Here is a 24812-nt window from a genome sequence, read left to right on the forward strand (position 1 = left end):
TGAAAATAAGTCTCCAACATCGGCGTCACCCCCCTCCCGCATAACTCTGGAAAGTTTGTAGGAAGAATGAGACCAACTTTCCTTGCCCGTGCTTTGCCGAAATCAACTCAAATGGAAACTCTGATGTCAAGCAAAACTCAAAGCACAACTAAATGAGATATATTTCTTTTAAATTTCATTTTGATTGTAATTCCTAAAGTCTCTTTTTAAAACGCAAGCGACAGTGGTTACTTGAATTAGTTTGCTTTTGCGAACTTCCATAATTGAGTTGCTCAGAAGAAATGGTAAGTAACATTTTCTAACTTTCTATTTTGATTTAATTTGATTTTCTGTTTAGCTTCCCGTTCAGCACCAAGGCTATTGAAACGTGAAAATACAGCTGAACGTAGGATCAGAACCACATGAGTCCGCGCCGGGAATCGAACCTGAGTCTCCCACGCCACCGCTTAACCACGAGTAAAATCTTTCTAACTTCTGAGTAAACTGGAAAAAAAAAGTTCAACATTCCAATCCAATGCAATGCAATGGCACATACCAAACAAGATTCCCATGCCATCTGCAGGTAAATTTCCGAAATGAAACTAACTACATACTCTTCTTTGATTCGATATCAACCATTCCACTTAATAACTTAATTTCACCGGAAGATGGGCTTACCACTGTCTTCCACCGAGACGCTCAATTACATTAGTCGCTATCTACCCCACAGTGAGAAAATATGTCACGTGAGTCCAACCTATAATATTAATAAAGATGTAGAAGCCGTTTTTACCATCGCAAACATTGAAAAAAATAGAAAAAAGCGCGGTAATACCTTGTTTAACAATCCTTCAAAATAAATAAATAAATAAATAAAGGGTAAAGGGTGTCTCCTTTTTGGAACACACCATTCGAGCCTCAAGGGAGTGTATCTAAAGATCCACACTTTCTAGACTTCGACACATATATGAGGTGACGTAATCAGCACCACTCTCCGAACGCCCTTATTCCCTACATTTATCCAGATACTCATTTTGCAGAGGCTGGACAAACCTCCTATCCAGGGATCGAGACTGGGCTGCCTAGTTGGTATGCACACGACTTACCGATTATGCTACCGCGGTTCTTCCTTCGACATAAATACCATTCAGAATATTTATCAATAGATTTCGATTCTCAAATATTCACATTCAATAACTAAATGGTATTGTGCTTTTTCTAGACCAGTGACGAATTCATACCTTATTAACTGATAAGAAAATTTTCTTCGAAATTGAACTTTAATGACTTTTTATCGGGTCCAATATGAATAAAAACACAGTAAATTTAGAAATCTCTGACCACACGTTTGTTCATTACTTTAAGTTTTCCAGGCTACGATGCCGAGCATCTTACAGGAAAGGAATTGAAAAAATTAGATCTATTTCAACCTCTTCTGTCTGAATAACAAATGAACAACATAATTTCCCAAAAGACGAAGAACAATTCTTTAATTCAAGATTTCAATACAAGAAAAAAGTTTATCTGCCACTTTGGTTGGAAACGCCTGATTACGGAAAAGCGGCCGTATAGTAATTAGTAGAATTGGCCGTACAGTTGCTCAGGGTATCTACTGGAATACTAGAAAGTAAATTCATGACTTTTTCATGACTTTTCATGACCTTTTTGTTCAAATTTTCATGACCATGGCGATAAAAATTTACCATTAGTAACCCTTTGGGGATCTTATCGTACATTTTGTACGATACGCATTTTTCATCGTACATTGTGTTATTTCTCTTCTATTTGAGTTTTTTCGTCCGGTTTTTTTTTTTTTTTTTTTTTTTTTTTTTTTTGTTTTGTTTTTCAAGTCCAGATACATTGTAGAAGACATTACGTATGGTTTCAGACCGTCCTGCGTCCAGACATAGGAGGTGATGACGTCATAATTTTGAAATATATATTTTCCCTTATGAAGCCTATGTTCATTATTTTTTGGCGGGCTTATTTTTTCACGTAGAAGATTGAAATTGTGCACAAACATTTAGCCCACCTAGTAGTATTTACCAGATTTTTTGTTCCGATGTCAGTGCCAAAACAGGAGGGGGGGCGACCAGAGGGGCAAAGGGTTGAAAAAAGGAATAATTTTACCCAAAAAATCCCGTTTTTCAGGATTTTCCCGCCTCACATACATGATGAGGACACGTGAGTCATACCGTCTGAAAGGCAGTTCCATTCTGAAGAGAATGACGGTCGAATTATTATTCTAGGGTAATTAGGGACGTCTCAGTGAATTTTTTTCAAAATATACTTCTGTATAGGGTAACATGGGGAATTTTCTGAATTTTTTTTGGAGGGCTTATTTTTGCACCTAGAAGATTGAAATTGTGCACAAACATTCAGTCCACCGAGTAGCATTTAACAGATTTTTTTCAGATTTCTGCGTTAAAACAGGGGGGTCCAGAGGGGCTAAAAGTTGAAAAAAGGGAAATTTAGATCAAAAAAATCCCTTTTTCTGGAATTTCCCGCCTTAGATACATGATGGAGACATGTGAATGGTACCGCCTGAAAGGCAGTTCTATTCAGAAGAGAATATGGGCGACACATGTCCCTAGGGTAATTAGGGATGTCTCAGGAAATTTTTTCCCTGAGATCATAGTGTTTTGTGGTAATTTGGGGCATTGTGGGAATTTTTGATAAAATTTCTCCCGCCCTTACTATTCAAGATAGAAACTTGAAATTTGGCACACACATTCAGTATACCAAGTACTATGTATCAGATTTTTTTTAGATGGCTACGTTCACACAGGGGGGGGGGCAGGGGGGGGGGCAAAATTCGAGGAAAAAATTTTTCCCTCCGAAATTTTCACTTTGACATTTTTCCCGCTTCTGGTATATGGTATGAGCATGCAAGTGGTACCACTTGAAAGCCAGCTCTATTCTGAAGAGAATGAGGTATGAACCATGATCCTAGGATAAATAGTGACGATGCAGTAGTTGCTTGACTGAAAGTCTAAAAAATAGCCCCAAAAGCCAAGATCCCATAAGGGGTAATGATAAACCCCTACCATCAGTGGTGCATTAGTTAAGATGAAGATCACATTATGTTCTTATTTGTCTAATGTACATAATGTCGATTAGCTGACAACTAATTTTAAAATGCAAGAGCAATTTAAAAGGCAGTAAACAAATTTTTAATTGCGGTTCAAGTATGGGTTTAAGGCTTGTCAGGTTCTATAGATTTAAAAAAATCTTGTGAACAGTCCCGTTACATTCAGCTAGGTTTTTTATCTGCATTTTATGTACTCTGATTTCTAAATTTATAATTTTCGTTTACAAGAAAAGACTGATTAGGTAAATATACAATTCTTTACCATCGTGTCATATTTGAAATTAGCGTACATAAACATACTGATAAGACCTACTGAATTTGTTCATAATGGAACCTTCATCCTGGATGGGGTCTGATGCCTTCTTTCTTCTCTTTTTTCAAGGGTACTTTTACAAATATTTTTTTCTCACAGTCTGCATACTAGTATCACATCAAAACTTAAAAAAAAGTTAACACAAAAATGGACATCTTGATTGAATATCACAAGTTCAACTTCTTTTTCAATAAGTTAATTTGAACATCAATTCCATCAAGTTCTGAAGTTACTGAGTCACTGAGAGCTTTACGTTTCAGTTTGAAACATTTAAGTCTTTCAACATGGTGCGTTTTGCTTTCTCTTGTTCTTCGTAGGTGTCTTTTTGCCTTTTGAGGACTTCTCGCCTACGTGACGATGCATTTCGCACAGATAGTATCAAAGGCTTTGTGATTGCAACGGCCTTCACACCACCTGCTGCTTGGATTCCACCATACACTAACCGCTGGGCAATGAGAGTCTTCTGCCAGATTCTCTACAAGGGATTCCTTGTTGACAGAGAAGCGCCTTTCTACTGCAGCATTACCATGAAATAAGATCAGAAGTTGCTTGAAGAATTTCAGTGTAGATGGTTCAACAAGGCTGGTTTCGGTGATCAGCTTCATTAAGTACTGGTCAAGTTTATAATCTTTCCTGGAGAAAGCTTTTAAAGCTTCTTTCACCTTGCTTTTTTCACAGAAGCAAATGTAGTTGTTTTTTACCAGATCAGCAACTTCAGGAGCCATGTGCTTCTTATCCACAAATTCTTCCAGGGCTGAATTCACACGTGAAGAACGGAGGTCTTCATTCAACATCACTTCAGGGTCCAAGCAAGTTGCGCCTCTAACAAGCTTCATCTTGAGGGGGCATTTAACACTCAACTTTGTAAACATAGTAACTAAAAACGTTCTGCAGTCATTCCTGAACTGTAGTACATCAGCTTCTTTCAAATTCTTGCATGCATTTTTTGCTCCAAATCCAATATCAATATCACGGACCAACTTCAAATTTCTTTCTTTGGAGATGTCTAGTTTCATTAACTTTGGAGGACTTGTCATTTCTGCCATCACATTTTCCCTCACAAAACGATCAGCCACTTTTCGCAACAGGGAAAAGAGTTCCTGGTACATGAATGGTGGCAGACAGTCATTAGATTGAAACAGTGTCAGAAATGGTTCCAGCATAACGGACACAGACAGTAAAAAATTTAGCTTCGCACTAAGGAGTTTATCTTTCAGGAACTCTTGCACCTTTCCAAAGTTCTTTGATTCAGGTGGATTTTTTTTCTACGCTTTCTACATACTTTTTTAATGCACCAAGAACTTCAATGACTCGCTGGAAAACATCAGAATTTTGTGTCCACCTGATTACGCAGAATTTCTTAGGGAACTTTGTTGATCCAGAATAATGAATAAAATCAGCTCTTCTGCTGGGAAAGTCCTTAAAGAGATAATAAGCTGAGCGACAAAATGTGTGCATTTCCCATCCAGTTTTTTCATGAGCAGTTTTGTATGAACCATGTACAGTGTGCAATGTACAAGTCCCTGTGTGAAGCATTTCAGGATTGTCTGGAGATAATTCATCCTTCAACATGTTCTTCATATCTGTCAAAAATCGGTGGTTGACATTTGGACCATCCATAGAAATTTGGATTATGTTGTTGAGAGAAAGTCCAAAATTCCCCAAAGCTATTCTAAATGCTTCACTTAAATCCACAGCCGCTGAGTGTCCAAGAAAGGCAGACGTCAAACAGCTTGTTGATACAGAATTTGCGTCACTGTTCCAATACCGAAGAACAATATCCATTTGTCCTCGCTGAGCCACTTTATTTAGACTCTCATCAAATGATACGGCGTACCATAAAGAAGTTTTAACTTCACGAACAACCAAATTCTGGAAGTAGGGACCTAAACCATAGGTTATCATGTATGCTAGCTTATCTTTTTGCATATGGAATTTCTGAGCTATGGCGCTGTCACTAAACATAACAGAAAACAAGTTCGATGCAGCGGCTACACTGCGATCTGATGAATGACTAGAAACTTTGAATAATGCCCACAAAATTTCAGCTTTTGTTACTTCATCACCAATCATGAATTGCTTGATGCTTGAGTTATGCATAGAAGTTGCACAACCAGCAGATGCAGTGCTCAGTTCTACATCATGTGATTCTCTTCCTGGTAATGAAACAGAGCTGCTGGTTGCAGCTTCAGCAGGGTCCTTAAAAGGTAATAATCTCTGCTTGCCTGTCACCAAAGAAGAAGCAAGTTCACAGTGCTTTTTGCCCTTAGCACGCAACTGAAGCAATGCCACTACAACTAACATCAAAAGTTGAACTGCAGGCAGAACAAGATGCTTTGTATTTGTCGTCTGTCACTGGTCGTAGCCACAATTTCCATAATGGGTCAGCATTGAACCACGCCTCACTAAATTTGCACTTTCCAGGCATTATTAAACTCCAATCTCAAAGTAAAAGAAAAACTATAGGCAGGTGTTTGATCCGATGGTTCCTGGACATGGTGAACCCATGATAGTTTACCATTGCCTTAAATGGGATGATGATGACGTACTAAGGACGGGGCCTCCAGCTTATTGTGGGATCCGAACCACTTCTGTCCCCAACAGGAATCGAACGCGAGACCCCTTGATTACAAGGCAACGAGCTTAACCACTCATCCACAGGGGGCACTTTCTTTCAATACTGGGATGTAATTTATTCAAGTAGGGTTTAATTTACTGTCTCGAGAAAATGCACACTATTAATTCTTAATCAATCGTTATGCCATTTGAATTTCTTAAATATTTACTCTTATCATTGTAATAGTAAAATATGGAATTAAAAAAAAAAGAAAAAAACAGGCAGTGTTTTTGACATTGTTTATTTTGAACTTATCACATAATTAAAGATCACAGTGAGTTTAGTAAAAAACATTTCATAAAGCTTTATATGTAAAAAATTTACATAGAGTCTGGATACTTTCATATACTTTTAAGCTAGTCATATACTTTTAAGCTCTTTCCAAAGTATTCATAATTTTAGGGATCGCTGAGATAAATAGTGACTTTTAATCCAATTCAACTTCAAGGTCATACTCCACTCTCTAGGAGTGAGGTTGGGAGGGGGGCGAGATTTTAAAAGTAATCAAAAACGACCGATATTAGTGTTAAATTCATAGTTTTCGAGGTGTCTGAGTTTAACGATATCAGTTTTCATGATATTCAAGTTCATCGTCACCCCTTGGGGTGGGGGTAGGAGAGGATGACTTTTTCAGATAAGATAGCTAATTAGTAACTACTGTAATTAGAGCGAATTAAAAACATTAACATATTTTCTCGTGCTTGCACGGAACTATGCGGGTTGCTAGTCTTAAATATCACTTATTGTGAATCTTAAAGAAAGAATCTAAAATTCTGCCGCCTTGTGCTCGAGCACAGAATAGCACTTACCTAAATACGGGCATGCTCTTACCAGTGAATCACTCTATACTGTATTTGAAGTTTTAATTCTGAGTATAATTATCCATCTAGCAGAAATTTGTCTGAAATTAAGCACTCAGAGAACTGCCCAAAGACAAAACAAATTATAAAAGAAATTCGTTTTAAAAAAATAGATCAAATTTAAAATCTGCAAACTCAAACGAATAATATTATTTGCATAAGTCTAAAGGCCCAAAGATACACAATTTACATTTCTTAGAAGTAAAGAAATAGCAGATCAGAAAGTTGGACAGTAAAAAGTTGTTACTATATTACAGAGACTAGAAGATGAAATGGGGAGCAGCTAGGAAGACAGTAAAGTACCAGTTAGCCAGCACTAACTGGTGGGGGAAATTCTCACAATTACTGACCTGACACAACTGTTTCAGTACATGCAGTATGAGATATAAAAGTATGAAGTATAAAAATATACTCTGAGATTTCAGATTTTCATGACCAGTTGGGTAAATAAAGGACTTTTTCATGGCTTTCATGACCACTAAGCAAAATATATGACTTTTTCATGATTTTCATGACCAGTAGACACCCTGTTGCTACACTGAATAAAATAACTGACAAACTTTGCATTGCAAAGTTTAATGTGGGCTTCCCTGTTAGAACAAAAAAGTGTTATCATGACCCTTTATCACTCGCAACAACGTGTAACAAATGAAACAGTTTAAACAGTGGAAGTAGTACCTTTAGCCATTACTGAAGTCTGTTAACATAATTAACTTTGCCATTATTGTTTATTATGTAGTATTATTTAATTTATTTGCGTTTCCGACTAAAATCGAAGATAAACTTTTTCCTTGTATTGAGCTTTTGAACCCTATGAGAAGTCTGTCTGTCTGTTTAATTTAGTGTACCCATCCTACAACGAATTCCACAATACCCTGAACTTTCCCCACCTCCATTATTAGATGTTTTCGACTAAAGTCGCATACAAACATTTTTTTGTACTACTCATTCAAGCTTTGGAACTTCTTGTACCTAGATATAAAGTAAAAGACAAATGCTGACCAAAACATATACTAATAAATAGCAGCGTTACAGTTTCGGCAAATTAACTTTACCTTCATCAGACATTCGCCAGTTGCTTGTTCTAAAATAATCCACTGCTTGCGGGCCGACATCGTGTGCTTTATAGATATATTGTTTACACAGTTAAACATAATGTTTCTATTTTTACTACTTCTCATATTTTACTGCATTTTGAAATTAGAATGATCCCTCCCAATTAAAAAGCATTATTTAGTGTATTCGACTTTTCAATACATATGACTTAACTATAAATACATTTTTTGGTAAAGGATTAGTATTTTTATATTCATTTTTTAATTTTTAAATTTGAGTCCTATCTTTACAATCGGTAACACTTCAATATTCGGAAAGGCAAAGCCCGGATAGGTGTGTACGCTTCCACTGCTCACAATGTTCCGCACAAACTCACGGATGAAGTTGGGTAGTTGTAGTCTGGGTGTCGTCCGACAATCCAACTTCGGAATTCTATTTACAAGGAATGCTTTCCAACTGCAAAATGAGTTTAGAAAATCTGAAAAGCGGACTTGTACACTCTTTGAAGATATGAATTTTTCCAGAGTTGTAGCTTCCGACGGAAAACATTGTCTACGTTATGGTACTATAACGACTGGATCCAAACGATTTTACGATAAATCCAACATCTTCAACATTTAAAACATCTTCAAATGTAAGTAATCAAACAATAAGCTACTTTGGCAATACAATACATGCTATTCTGCTATTCACAAGCGATATCATCGATATAATAAATAACGTAATGTACTTAAACGATGGAAATTTATGTTTTCAAATAGCATTATATCAAATTGTTACATATTGAGAATTAAAAATAACAACGAATATCTATGTATCAAATGGCGAATACATCGCACACAACAGTATTGCAAACTTGTATACGGGGAACACAAACAGAAAGATTGTTTAGACTCTAACCTATAGTTGCCAAATACATAGGGAACATGATTGATTTGATGAAATGTAGTTCCTAGACTATCACCGTTACCTCGCTTACAAAGGAGAAAAACTAGTTTGTTTGTAAACGTAAAGATTGATGCTACACAAGAAACATGCCATTAATTGAGGCGAAACGCATACTGAAATATACCCTCATTAAGTTCTTCATAATGACACTAGCAAGACGACAGTACATGGTATAATTAATAAGATAGGCTATGTTTTAAAATTACTACTAACTCTTCCACTTTTATTTCTATTTAACTAAAATCGTCCAAAAATTAGACATAGTCTACAGACCACATTACAACAAAATTTACGTTGTAGAATACACAATATACACAATATAATGATACTAAGTAGATTTCTGAGCTATTTAGAATATCTATACGAGTTTTAAGAGCAACTAAGTTACACTCCCGATTACCAAAGGAGTAAAAGCTCAGTAATGTAATCTGTTACGCTTGAATAAATGTTTAATTTATAAACTACGCATCAGGATGATGCAGGTTGCTTAAATAAAAGATAGAAAATCGAATTTTGTATTTTATTACAAAAGGGTGATGATGATGAAAAGATGAAATGAATTTTGATGAAAGATCCGGAGTTCTAAAGATAAAAGGGGATAATTATAATTTCTAAAGCTGGTCAACACATTGACCTGAAGGGTTTCGGTTTTTGACCGGTCGTCTCGTTAGCTGAAAGCTACCCGATGAGACTAATAAATCAAAACATGCCAAGGCAAGGCTATGTGTGTAAATAGAATATCCGCTTCCTTTTCCCTCAAACAAACCTCTTTGAGAACGAATCAAAATATGGTTTTGCTCACTCACGTTTTATATGCTTAATGTTGTCCAAAGGCACTGGGCTCGCTGCTGACACTTTTGGCTGGATATTTTACGACGCACTTAAGAACTTGCATTTGACTGTGAAAGTTCTTGCTCGAACCCGCCGGAAGACTCTTCCTCTTCTTTCCTAGGCGTCGCCTCGCAGACTCGCAGGATCTCGCTACTCGGCATGGGACGTCGTGGTCCTGAGTTCGAACTGGCTGACGGCTGCCCTTCGCCGTCTTCTCCTATGGAACTGGACTCTTGAGCTTGAAGTCCTCCCTGGAGGCCGTCTTATGTGGTGACGTCTTTCGAGACTTGGACGCACCCCGACTCAGCTTCTTGGTCTACAAATGCTGGCATCTACATCACCAAAATAAAGGCGTCGGGTTCCCTTGAGCGACGCTCGGCACGGAGTTATGAATAGTTATGAACTGGACGAGTAAACTTTCTAAAATTTTGCTTTTATACGGATAAGCATCCTTGTTTACTCATATGGATTTTAATTTTAAGTTGGTGAAAGTGTGCTACTGTAACATCCGTGTGCTGGTTTCTGGAATTAGGTTCGTTGTTTTCCATGATTAACAGTTTATTCTAGAATCACAAAGCTTGTCCGGATGTTTACTGTTCCAACCAAGAAATATTAATTTCTTACTAATAAAAATTGTTTTAAAAAATAAACTTATAATTTAGCCCATTCTGGCTGTATGTTCGCTATAACATACTTGAACACGATAACATGCCTGAGGGCAAATTTTCATGTGTAGTTTTCGAGAAAATGAAAAAAATTTAGGCCTAAAAGATAACGTCATTCGTTGCCATAATAACTGAGTTTTAATTTTGCTGGAAGAAATCATTTCTTTATGAACTGCATAGATAACAAATACACTGTTAACTAACAAATTGTGTATCTTTTTTCTTTTCCTAAGGGTGACTCATATTCTCCTACGCACATTACTCGTAATTGTTCTACATGATCACTTCACACCTATCACATTAAAATATTCCAAGCCCACAAAATATATGGCAGTAGATTGGTGAATATAATCTCCAAAAAATCAGACCAGAAAGAAGTGTGGAACGAAGAAAAAAAAACTAATAACGATCAGGTCTTTCAATTTCAGAACACAAATTTCTCTCCACTTGACAATGTTATTTATGACATTACAGATAGCGCTAGTGGAGTATATCTATCTATATATCTATATCTATCTATCTATCTATCTATCTATCTATCTATCTATCTATATATATATAGTGTAACTAAAGGTCGTTTACAACGCTCGGGAGGTGATTCCTCACATGAAAACAAGCAAAACGTTTATGTGACATTTTCTTAAATTCGGCGTCGTTTTCGAGTTACAAGCTGTCGCAACTGGCAGTAATACGACGTGTGACACCTCATTACGGACAAAGGAAAGGTGCAACAACAAGCGGGTCTACACAGTTTAGAGAAAGTAATTCCTGAATAACATAATGGTGTGACAAGCAAGACAGTAGGGACGCAGCACAAGGAATTTCTTAAAGGGGACTTTCTTATGTGGACAGACTGACATACGGAAAATGGATGCAGAAAAGGAACTCCTTGTGCCGCGCCCCTACTGCCTTGTTTCTGACACCATTATGTTATTCAGGCATTACTCTCTCTAAACTGTGTACACCCGCTTGCTGTTGTACCTTTCCTTTCTCCGTAATGAGGTGTCACACGTCGTTTTGCCGCCATTTGCGACAGCTTGTAACTCGGAAATGACGCCGAATTTATAAGAAAATGCCACATAAACTTTTTGCTTATTTCCGTGTGAGGAATCACCTCTCAAGCGTTGTAAACGATCTTTAGTTACACCCTGTATGTATATGTATTGAGTTTATTGAAACACTTAAGAAAAAGTGAACCTTACCAGAGTAATATCGTTGGACCATCTTCCGCCCTCAGAACAACTCTAATGAGACGTGAAATGGAGTCACAGAGGTCATGAATGGTAGCACTAAAATACTACATCGCGCGTGCAGTGCATCACTCAATTCCGTGAGAGGATGGACACGGAAATCTGTATCGGATTCGTGTTTTCAGAGGGGATCGCAAATGTTCAATTATGTTCACGTCCAAGGATTGGGCGGCCCGAATTGATGTTCAACTTAATTCCGATGTTTCTTATATCACGCTGGGAACAGCTCCAGTTCTATAAATGAGCGCATTTCATCCTGGAATATGGCATCATGGCCAGGAAACATCTGGATCACAGAATACACATGGTCCTTTAAAATGGTGACATAATAACGGATCACCGTCATGAGATTGCTCCCACTGCTACCAGGATATTGCGGCCAACAGCAACGCAGAACCGCTGCCATGTTTCACGGTTGGGCGGAGATACTGAAGAACATACGCTTCTTTGGAGTTCGATACACAAAAAAAATTTTTTTTTTTCTTTGTAAAAGGTGAACTATAACTCATCCGACCATATCACACATTTAAAGTTATCAGCCATCCACGTTGCATGTTCGCAGCACTATTAGCGCCGTGCTAAAATGTTATGGTTCCTTATCAGCGGTTTCATCCCTACAACTCGACCCCATATGTCCGTGTCATGCAACTCGGACGGCAAACCCTGATTATCGACAATGGTTATAGGACGAACTGCTTCTCCCGCATCCGCACTGCAGTTGCACGATGGTTCTGAGTGACAATCCACTTTAATGTTCGGCAGAGGTTGCTACTAAGGGTTTTCTTCCAATTATTGTTCCTCCCTACCGAAGATTTTTGCCATGAGGCTTGTAAGCCACCATCACCTTGGACACTGTCCCTCGCAACACACTCAATTCTTCCTACTTTCGTTACACTTGAACTACATAATCAAACACCAGCAATTTTTCCGCTTTGGAAATTAAAAGATGTCGCCCATTTTTTACTATAACCGTCTACTCTGCTTGCTGTACACTACCGTTCTACTACTACTCGCGTAATACAGAGTTTGACAACCCGCCGTTGCAGTAGCAGCTTGACTGTTGTAAACCTAGACATATGATGTGTTTCCAATCAAGATGTTTCCACTAAATTGATAGTTATCTGTAGTACATACTGTTGTACGAAAAATTTTCACTGTTTACGTGCGTTTGAAAATACTTCGATCAACTTAAGTATTTTACCATTTTCTGGATTGAACAACTTGAAATATTTATTCTGCCATAACTTGTTATTTCTGGTTACGGTACTTTCAATTTCGTTGAAAGTCACACCTTCAAAGGGTTCTAAATCTACTTTCCAGATTTTCTGAAACGAAATTTACAGTTTAGAAACTCTCTTTCTTAGTCATTTTTAACCTAAAAAAATATTGTTCCAAAACCTCGATTTATATTTTTTTTATTTAGTTATTTTTTTCTTTATTTATTTCATTTGCCAGCATAATATATTATGTGTAGAAAAGTATACTCGGAAATATGAAGTTGGAATAAGTGAAATTTCAAAGTATTTTCCGTTAAAAAATACTGGTTTTGTGATATTGAAAGTTTTACTAGAAGAGAACACCAAACGAGTGAACAAAACTCTTTTCTTCACCATTTTCTATTATTGGTGCTGCTTTGCAATGAACGCATTCAACATCTTTATTAAAGAGAGAGAAGTCGACAGCAGTTGTTAACTAGTGCCTACCTGTGAAAGGCAGGATAAAGTGAACTGATTTGTAAACAGTACATAGAACTTCAAGTATGCGTATTATTAGGCTATCTGGTAATACAGATGTATGTATTAAACATTGCCAATAAATATTTGAAGAAAAATGTAAGAGATTCTAAACAATTGTATGTATTCTGGGTGGTTTGAAATGGCACACATGTTTGTTTCCCATGCATCTTTCATTCATTCTAACTTTTATTTATACAGGGTTTCTCAAAATGATTACCGGAGTTACAGACAAGCACTGTACTTTATATAATGAAGATACGTACATACAAATACACGCAAAATAACAGAAACTCACCCAAGTATCGTTGTGAACTATTACAAATGTTTAATGTGATCTCTGGTAACCCTGCAGAGATCTAGGTAATAGTCCATTTCTTGCCATACATAGCCTAGCATCTCACGTGTAACAGTATACGTGGCCTTGCTTATGCGCGTTCAGCTTGTCAACTGTACACGGTAACAGTGGTAGTAAACTGCATCTCTAACATAGTTCTAGAGGAAGAAATCGCAAGAGAAAAGCTCTGGAGAACGTGGCTACCATGCCAAAAATTTATCATCTCATCACTTCCGCGTCCAATCCAACGATATGGTAGTTTCTGTTCAAGAATGATCTCACCCCGCTGGGGGCTCCATACAACTGCATGATATAGATGTTACTATCTTCATCCCGTTAAGGAATAATTACTCAGTCAACACATCGAGGAAATTGAAACCTGTAAGCGTTTTCTCCATGAAAAAGAATCTTTTCTCTTGAAACAGTGCGAAACAATTCACTTTTGGGGAGTCCTGAACTAACTCACCGAACTCAATGTGTGTGTTTACCTTTCATTTACATAAGATGTCGCCTTGTCTATAAAAAAAAAAACAGGTTCTCGGAGAAGTTGTAATCCTCAGAAATGAGCACTTGCATATCAGTGCAAAACTTCTCCCATACACGAGAGTTGTGGGGTGTTAGCATCTGAGTGAGACTTGTTTGGTATGGACTTATGGATGAGACTTGTTTGGTATGGACTTATGGATAAGACATTTAAGTATAGTACGCCATAACGTTGTGGGCGGAATTTCAAGTTCCCTGAATCCAACAGGAATCGATTTCTTCATACATCATCTTCAAACACTGAAGGTTTACCACCATTGCCTTTGCCCTTGCAAATGCAACCACTTCCCTTGAACTGTGTGTACCACCTTCTAATGGAATTGTCAGATGATGCATCTTTCTCCTATTGCGTACGGAAATTTCGTTGCGTAACCGTAATGAACTTCGTGGTGTGATACTCAAGAACACAAAAAACCTTACACTAACCATATCAGGCATTCTGCAAAACTGCAAAACCGATAGATATCGGAGGAATCTAGAAAGAAGTATCGAAACAAATTATGAATAAAACCCTGTTTATTTACGTTACACTTACATACGTATCCGTCAACTTTGCTAATTTGCCAGATCTAATGCAACAATGACCAAACCCCGACAATCATTTTGAAAAGCCTGTATTTATATTGTAATATCCCATGTGGAATTGTGTACAAACAACACTTTACGCTTGTTTATAAACATCATCACATGGTTTTACGTCAAGATTCTACGCACTACGTGGATCCACTACAACCAGCAGACGACGGACTTCTAGCTCTTCCCACGAAGCAGATGACGACATCGAAGCAGCAGCGCCACCACCGTCTGGGGACCTATAAATTCGGCAGCCGACTGTGAACCAGTACCAGTTCTCTGGTGTCCTTCCTACTGTTTGCTTCGGAACATTAGAAGTAACCTATCCCCAAGTTCCTAGTCTGCTTCGAGACTCTTGCCTTTTCCTTTCACCTGGCTTAGCCTGCTTCGGGGCTCTGTAACCACTAACCTCCTCACTGCTTGCCATGAAGCTTTGAGAAAACCTTCGCCACTCTGCCTAGCCTGCTAAGGAGCTTTGTGGAGATCCTGTCTGCGACCTCTCGGTCAAAGACTACCTGTTTTCAATCTCACAAGTATAGAGAAAATATCTTTGTAGTATTTCTATAAAATACTGTTTTCAGTGAATTTTATAATAAAAAGCCGGCAGTGGGAGTCGATTCCGGACACTCTTTTTATAACCTCGCTCTACCTATATCCTATATGGGACAGAGTTTTACAATATCTATTCTCTTACCAGAAAAAAAGAAAACAATTACATTACTCACAGTACAACTATAAGTAGTTTTGCTAAATACCTTGTTAGATCGAGAGAGTAGGGAGAACTAGAAACATCATTAAACAACAGAATGCTTCGGAGGTAAATAAATAAATAAATAGGTTATAAGGATAAACAGGCTAACTTGTTCCTGTGAAGACGCAGAAAATGAGAAGAAACTATGTGAGGGTCAGCTAAATACACATGCTATAGACACTAGATGACGACTGAATAATTGTGCCACGTAAATATTATACAAATAATAATAGGTTATACAATATTTGCCTCGAGTCAAATCGCAAATTTTATACTAATGTGCACAATTCACTGTTTGAATACCATTCGGAGGAGCACATAAAATTCGAAATTATATAAAATACTTCTATTACATCAAATAACACTGCACATTATTTTGTTTAACACGACTTAACTTATTATAATAACAAATATATATATATATATATATATATATATATATATATATATATATATATATATAATTCATTAAAAAACATAACAGTATTTACACATGATCTTAAGACTTCATTCATATCTTGTTTATATGTACGTAATTTCATTTTCATTTATTATTGATGGAAGTACGTTCTCACGTAACGCGGCTAATCGGCAAGACATGATCTTTATTATTGAATGTAAATGCCATAGACTATTGTTTCATAGGAACTCTTAAGATTTCAAACTTCCACATTATATCACTAATAAAATTTATAATTTTGTTTGTTTTATACTGAAATGTTTAATAATATGCCTTTGTTTCTTCCCGAGACTAGGTGGTAATGGTACATTGTGACAATTCTCACAGAATGTCACCACGCCACTACTGACCGTATTCATAACTGGATTTTTTTTTTTCGTTTCTTTTATTATGAGAAAGAGGGAAAAAGTAGTTTCTTATACAGGAAGTAGTTCATCTTTTTCCTGAAACTATGAAGAAGAATAAAATTGTATTATGATTCATTAAGGCCTTGCCATGCTAGTGCAAAACAATCGTATTATGAACGATAATATCCTGTTTTCATCGTCTACTTTCGCCGGAGTGGAAATTTGCCGTTTGTTTACTAATATTTATCTAAATTGTAGTTAATTTTGGTAAGGAGAGAAACATTATACAACGTTCTAGCAGAACTTGGAATACCGAGAAAGCTAATTAGATTAATTAAGATATGTTTAAATGAATCCCAAAGTAAAGTCCGGGTAGGAAAATTTTTGTCCACGAGCTTTCACGTCGAAAATGGCCTGAAACAAGGAGATGCGTTGTCGCCATTATTATTTAACTTCGTTCTGGAATACGCTATAAGGAAAATCAAAGATAGCAACCAGGGCCTACAGTTGAACGGTATTCACCAGGTTATGGCATATGCTGATGATGTAAATTTAATAGGAGATGATAGGAAAACAATAGAAAGAAATGCAGAGATCTTATTAAACGCTTGCAGGGACATGGGTTTAGAAGTAAATGCAGGGAAAACTAAATACATGGAAGTGCGTCGGGACCGGAATACAGCAAATTATGGATGCGTTAAAATATTAAATACTTCTTTTGATAAAGTGGATAGTTTCAAATATCTAGGATCAATATTAACAGAGGAAAATCATATTCACGGAGAAATTAAATGTCGACTAAAAGAAGGGAATTCGTGTTATTATTCGGTTCAAAATCTCTTGTCGTCGCGAATTCTGTCGAGGAATTTGAAACTTAAAATATACAAAACGATAATCATGCCTGTTGTTCTGTATGGCTGCGAAACATGGTCACTTACTCTGAGGGAAGAACATAGACTGAAAGTATTTGAGAACAAGATCCTGAGACGAATATTCGGACCCAAGAGGAACGAGAATGGGGAATGGCGGAAACTTCATAACGAGGAACTACATAATTTATACGGTTTACCCAACATTGTTAGGGTCGTCAAGTCTAGGAGGCTTAGGTGGGCGGGTCATGTAGCTAGAATGGAAGAAAGTAGAGACGCTTTCAATGTCTTGACTGGAAGACCAATCGGAAAACGACCATTAGGAAGACCTAGGCGCAGATGGGAGGACAATATTAAGATGGATCTCACAGAGATTGGAATACAGAATAGAAACTGGATGCAGTTAGCTAAGGATAGAAGTCAGTGGAGAGCTTTTGTGAACGCGGCATTGAACCTCCGGGCTCCATAGGCCATAGAGTTAGTTAGTTAGTAGTTAATTTTACTGATTACAAACTCAAAGAAAATATTCCTCTTTTCTCCTATTACATAAGGGAAGAGCAGCTTCATTTAGCTTACTTGCGTTAAAAAAAGTTTCTTCTTTACTGTTCTCCAGTAAGTTTCAAATTTTATCCTGAGTTGGGTACAATGCTGAATTTAGGACGGAAAATGTTCTATAACGTATCCATGGGGTTATAAGGTAAAATGATGGGTAGATAGGTAGTAAACTCTCCGCTCGGTTGGGGCCGCGGTGGCTCAGTGGTAGAGCGTTCATCTCTGGTGCTTGGGGTCCCGGGTTCGATCCCAGCCCCCGCCAAGTGAACTTTGTGGAGGACAAACACCGTGTGCGTGGGTTTCCTCGGGGCTCTCCCCTTTCCTCCCACTTTCTTCATTCCACCATTTCATTCATTACTCGTCATCACCGTCTCCTTAGCCTAACCGGCATACCGTGGGTCGTAAAACTCAAAGATTTCATTTCATTTCATCTCCCTGCTCGGTTGTGTGTGTGGTAAAAATTCTGACAGAAAGTGAGCCAAAATTCGAGAATAAATAAATGAATGAACTTATACATGTACAGGGTTTGTCCAAGAAATAATAAGTTTGAGACTGGCCGCCGCGCAACACTCCAGCCTCCACCAAAGCGCTTTCAGTGGGTGGTATCGGTGGTGGTGGGTCTTACCTAAGCATCGTATCGTGCGGCAGTCGCTTCTGAGCAGTGAGAGAATGAGGATAGAAAATAAATGAAATTAAATCTTTGAGTTTTACGTCCCACGATTATGCCGGTTAGGCTAAAGGAGACGGTGATGATGAGTAATGAATGAAATGGTGGAATGAAGAAAGTGGGAGGAAACGGGAGAACCCCGAGGAAACCTACGCACACGGTGTTTGTCCACCACAAAGTTCACTTGGCGGGGGCTGGGATTGAACCCGGGACCCCAAGCACCAGAGGTGAACGCTCTACCACTGAGCCACCGCGGCCCCGATGAATGAGGATCGATCGTTGCACGAAGTGTGTTTTTTTATTTTGTTCACGGGATAAAAAACGAAAAATGGAGCGGACGATCCATCAAATTCTGCGTTCGCTTGGGCAAAACTGCTTCAGAGACTCTTGCCTTGATTGAGCAGGCCTACGGAGACAATGCCATGTGGAAAGCCCAGGATTTTCGTTGTCATAAGGACGTCAAATACGGGCGGGAGACAGTTGAGAACAAAGATTGATCTGGACACCCTTCGACGAGTTCTTCGCATGAAAACGTGTCAAAGGTGAAAGAACTCTTGAACTCTGACCGCCTGTTGAGTTTGCGATTAATAGTGGAAGAACTTAACATGTGCAAGTCAACGGTACACAACGTTGTAACCGAGAATTTGAACATGAGAAAAGTTTGTGCAAAACTGGTACCAAAAATGTTGGTGATGAACAAAAACAACGACCAGTTGACGTGTGCCGTGAAATGGTGGAGGTTTTGAAAGGTAAAGCAGGCTCTTTCCTGTTCCTCAAAGTGAAAACCGCCCTGAAAGGTCACCGTTTTGATGACGTTGCCGCCTTCCAGAAGGTCGTAACCAAACCCTTAAAAGGCATTTCGGAAGCTGACTTCCAGGGAGTGTATGAAACAGGGAAATCGCGGTGGCAGCGGTGCCCAAGGGGACTATTTTGAAGAATTTTGAGAAGTTGTTAAAATCGGATGAATAAATTCCTGTTTATAGATTCAGTCTCATTACACTGTAGTTACTCTCTATGACAGATAAATTGGTATTTGAAGTATCATTGCACATTTTAAAGGTATGAATAATATTTTAACTGGTAAACAGTACTTTAACTTTAGAAATAACTTACCTCGTCACCAAAGGGCAGAGGACCATGGCTATACAGGTTTTTGCTTCCATCATATGCTGGATATCTGTCACTAAACTTTCTCAGTCTAAGTTCCTCAATCGCAAATCTTCAATTAAAAGAGACACTTAGTAAGTGCTTATTAATTTATACTTTATCTGTTATAGAGCTAAGCATTGAACATAATTTTATACAAAGTTCAAACAGATACTAATTGCACCTTCTAGACAAAATTTGGGCCGAATCCTGCTCAAACTAGTGTGAAGCTGGAAATTGATGCATTTGTTCTATTTGATACTCAGAATAACTTATCAAAAGTTCCAAACTCTCCTTGTCTACTTCATGGATTTCCAGGCGATTCAATGCCTGGAGCGGTGGAGAAACTCAAGGTAATACTGGAAAAATTGTCACATGTAAATGACTGGGCGCATGGTGCTCAAATTAGATTTAAATGAAAGAGACATTTACAAGCTTTAGATTATATTACACATTTTCCGATTTGCACTTCATAAGATGTCGCAGTAAACGATCAACGGTGCCACCAGTAAACGACTAGTCTAAAAAGTTTCAAAAAAAAAAAAAAAAAAAAAAAATGATTACATTTTACTCGCTCTGAACGCTTCAGTATCGGAGATATTGCAAGAACACTCGGTATGAAAGTTATTCTACAGTAAATATTGTAAACCTTTGTCCCATATATAAACAAATATAGATCCATCTGGTGTGTGGAAACCTCTTGCTAAAGCACGTGGTAGTGTTTGTAAACACTGGCGTGTAGAATTGTTTATATACAACACCATGTGGGACATTACAATATTAAATGGTACTACAAACTTCAAAGTTCAGGTTTAAACATCGTCATAAAGGATCTGGGAAAGCATTTTGTCGAAGGTGTTTGAAAACACATTTGCTTAGAGATCTTGTGGGCCGTCGAAAGATGGAAGCCGTCTGACTGTGGTCCGTCGTGGAATGGATACACGAAAATGGCATTTGATAAAAAGTTACGCTCTACCTTTCATCAATCTGAATCCCAGAAATCTCAATAGTTTATACACAGCTATTTCCTCTGGATATTTGTGAAAAGAACGGAAAGCGTGCTTCATCGTATTGATCAACCAATGTACATCACAAAGCCGCTGAGATTGCTGTATTTCCACAGGAAGGAAGTGATTTGAAGAAAGCTGTTGTGCACTTGGGAGGATTCCATCTGCTCATGTCCTTCATCGAATACAGTAGGGTGTATGATGGAAGGTAAAGGGGTAGCAGAACTGTGGCACGAACTTTACGCTAAGGCTCGGGTAGTTTATAGGCTGATGGACACTTTTATGTACAAGTTCTCAGGCCTCATGACGACTTAATTATTCTTCTGTTTTCTCGTGTAAAAGAACTTTGCCTAGCTGATGTACAAGAAATACAAACTTTGCAAGTATAAAGTTGCTGAATAACGAAGTTCATTGTGATAATCCCTACAAACACAATTCTCTTGAGTCACTTCGCACAGCATTGGGACATAAATTCAACTACTTGAAAACAGTCGCACATCTGCACTTTGGATACAATATATTAGGTACGTGAGCTTGACTTGTCTCTTTATTAGGACGAAAAGGACATTTGATTTGAAGTTGCACCTTCATACCTTAAAAAAGCATGTTACATCATTTACATGCTGCAGACCACCTAAATTATGCCAAATGTGCGCATTTGTACGTTCAAGAGATATAAGACTTCAAATCGAAAATTTCCAACCAGATTGCGAAAAGTTTGCTGTTGAGGCTGTTTCACAATCAGAAGTGAAAAATTGTGGAGCAGTATCCAGAATGATGCGATCTAAAACGGACGCGAAGATTCCCATGGGTACATCAGACGTAAAGAAATGTCCATCGTCACTCCGTTAATAACCATCTCACTTAAATTAGCAACTCTTTCTCCAACGTCAGCTGCAGCACGTCAATATTCTTTTCGTATACACCATCATATACATTGGCTGGAAAATAATCTGGATGTTTCAAAATGGGTATAGAAGCTTTTAAGTGGTAAATTTATCCCTCAGCCCACCTTGTTACCACCCGTTCTCGACAAGCTCTTACACATATCTTGCAACTGCAAAGGAGGCTGCAAGACAAGAATCAGGTGTAAATGCAGATCAGAACTTGAGATTTTCGAATATGTGCGAATGAGTTCGCGGATTGTTCAAAATAGCTTCATTGACATGGAAATTTAGATGAAAAAAAAAAATGGCATCGACTTTAATATTTACGGTAATGAAAGAAGGTAAAAACATCTATTTCTTTTCCTTAGAATTTTAATTATAATTAGGATATAGCTTCAGCTAGCCTACCGCTCCTCGCGAATTCTGTTCAACGCTTTGTACTTGATTATATTGTTACTACTAACTGACCCTGCGATATTTACACAACGCACAGTTCTAATATGAACGTGAATCTCCTTCCCACTTCTCACTATAATGGTGCAAGTAGCTTTATAAACACAAGTAAAGGTCAGGAAGATTCTCAAAAAGAGTGAATTGCTATAGACAAACATACAAATGTAGTATTTTAATAAATAGAATGTTCAGGGGAGTTTCTGGCAAACTTGGATAAGTAACAGATACCAAACGCAAATATTTTTTTCTTATAATTCCATATCTGAATACGCCTCATTATGGGTCCACAAGCCTTCGAAGTTACCAGCTTGCAACAGGTTTTGTCATTCAGACTAAAGCAAAATGCCTGAAATGTCCATCAACCCGCTATACGTAGGTCATCTACTAGTTGCCTTTCACAAGGGTATCAACCTAGTTGCAATATTAGACTAATAAGGCCAAAACGACGCCTAAAATATGGAATAGAAAAATAAAGACTAATAAGGAAAAAACAACGCTTAAAATGTGGAATAAAAAAATAAAGACAAGTTTTTTGAAAATTTGAATGAGAACTGGCAAATCTAAACAAAATTTGGAATCGACCAACGAAGAGGGTTTCTAGCACTTGTGGTTTTCGAGATCTCATTGTCGAAAGGATTGGACACAAACATATAAACTTTTCTAGCATTTTAATATATAGATATATGTTTATACACTTTATGAAGCTTTTATGGAGATTATAATGTTATAACTATGGCTTTTGGTACTTAAAGGCTGATATATTTTAATTTTAAAAATTAATATGTTTCGGGAAGTTATAGATTTGCGAAGCTTATTTATAATGGATTTGAAATCAAATTAAACAATAGAAAATACTGCATCTGTTATTCCGCAGTTTTGAAATTAATACATAAATTTTTCAAATAAAAAAAAATTAACCGACTTTTCGACACACACACACAAATAATATGTACAGGGGTGAACCATTTATCTTGACACGTCCTTGGAAATACAAAACGTGCCAGAATAAATGGTATATTCTATATATATTTATGAAAGTGAAAAGAACTTCGGTGAGATTACGGATAAAGAGGAGATATGTCTACCCTCAGTATAATACCGATTCCCGGCGGGAGCTCATGTGGTTTGGACTCCACGTTGAGCTGTAAATCCACGTCTCATATAGCCTCACTGCTGAAAGGGACGCAACACTCAAATCCAATAAATTATAACACCAACCATAAATTCGATTATATACTATTTCAAAATCATCAAGCTTATATTGTACACAGTGCTGGTGTAGTATAGTATAACCGCTCGTGTATCAACCAAGTTCTACGCACCTAGAATAATACATTCATATTAGTGTTTGGTGGTCCATTCAAGATCCATTCATAATAACTTTCCAACTATTGGTCGGATGTTCACGAAATGGTATCAATGGAAAGTTAAAGTACTACCAAAAAAATAAATAAAATAAAATAAAATAAATAAAAAAAAACTTTCCTACCGGGAGCTCTTGCAATATTTCCGATACTAGAACGTCCAAAGCAAGAAAAACGAAATACGTGTGTTTTCTTTCAATATTTTTAAGACTCTGATCGTTTACTGAGGCACCATATGAAGTGCTAATCAAACAAATGTAATGTAATCTAATGCTTATATATGTAATGTAATCTAAAGCCTATGTATTTCCCTTTCATTTCAACCTACTTTGAGTTCCGTGCGCCCAGTCATTTGCATTTGACAATTTTTCCAATGATAACTTGCGTTTCTCCAGCGCTCCAGGCATTAAATCGCCTGGAAATCCGTGACGCAGAAAGGGAAGAATTCGGGACTTTTGATATGTTATTTAGGACATCAAGTAAAACAAATGTACTAATTTTCAGCTTCATACTATTTTTTGCAAGGTTAAGACCTAAAGTTGTTGGGTTAACAAACAGTAATTATGTTACAATTACATATTATTAATATTATTATTATTATTATTATTATTATTATTATTATTATTATTATTATTATTATTATTATTATTATAAAAAATATCAGCCCATAATCAGATTAATTCTTAACCATTCAATTATACTCTTGAATGTCATGATACATTGTAAAGTTATAAGAAAATATTCTGGTAAAACATAAATACATATACCAATGTTTGTTATCATCATATCAAGTATAATAACATATATTGTATACCGATATGCATGATTTTAAAACTGAAATACAATTACGACGCTAGAAAGAGTGATGTGAAAGATGTCATATTGAGAAATGTCAAAGCCTCCGAACACATTTATTCGGCAGTGCACTCACATGCTCTGCTGATAATCTGAACATAATTTGATTATCTATCAACTAAAAGACGATATTTTGTTGTTCAAACTTCAAATGTGTGTATAACGTGTTCTAAGCGATAAAGATTAGTTTCTTAAATATTCCACAAATACCGACAAATATTGACATGATTGTGTAGAAAATTATGAAAAAATGTATACATTCGTCGGCAAAGCAAAAGAACAAACCTTAGTTCAGGCGTTTACTTTGAAACACTTTTGAGAACTATATCATTTTGACTACATGTTTTGGATATTTAGAAAGAATTTCGTTCTCTCTATGCTCAAAAAAATTTCTTGTAATGCTACCGGCAGTGCAACACATATAAGGCAATTAAGTTCGTACTCTTGATGGCGACTTACTATCAGAATTACGTGGCATAATCGTGTGTAATCAAGTTTAAAAATTCCGCAATGGTCCACGTATCTTTCTACAGCCGCGTACCTATACTCCTCTGTTGCCAATTACTGATATTACTTGCTACGAATGGAAAATTTTCAATGCACCACGGCTCCCAATTAGATTCTTGCAAAATTATATGTATTTACAGATTTTATATTA

At 37.2% G+C, this 24812-nt stretch overlaps 1 protein-coding gene across 5 annotated transcripts in view; it reads right to left on the reverse strand.

The window, feature by feature from the left end:
• Nucleotides 1–24812, reverse strand: part of LOC145686285 (protein argonaute-2-like) — a 279317-nt gene that overhangs the window by 156702 nt on the left and 97803 nt on the right. For all 5 annotated transcript variants that reach the window (XM_081759418.1, XM_081759417.1, XM_081759419.1 and 2 more), the window contains exon 7: nt 19556–19661. In XM_081759418.1, the coding sequence (XP_081615544.1) occupies nt 19556–19661 (106 nt within the window). The remainder of the gene's footprint in view (nt 1–19555; nt 19662–24812) is intronic.

The sequence above is a fragment of the Thermobia domestica genome, chromosome 5, assembly GCF_964235325.1.
Source record: "Thermobia domestica chromosome 5, izTheDome1.hap1.1, whole genome shotgun sequence".
NCBI lineage: Eukaryota > Metazoa > Arthropoda > Insecta > Zygentoma > Lepismatidae > Thermobia > Thermobia domestica.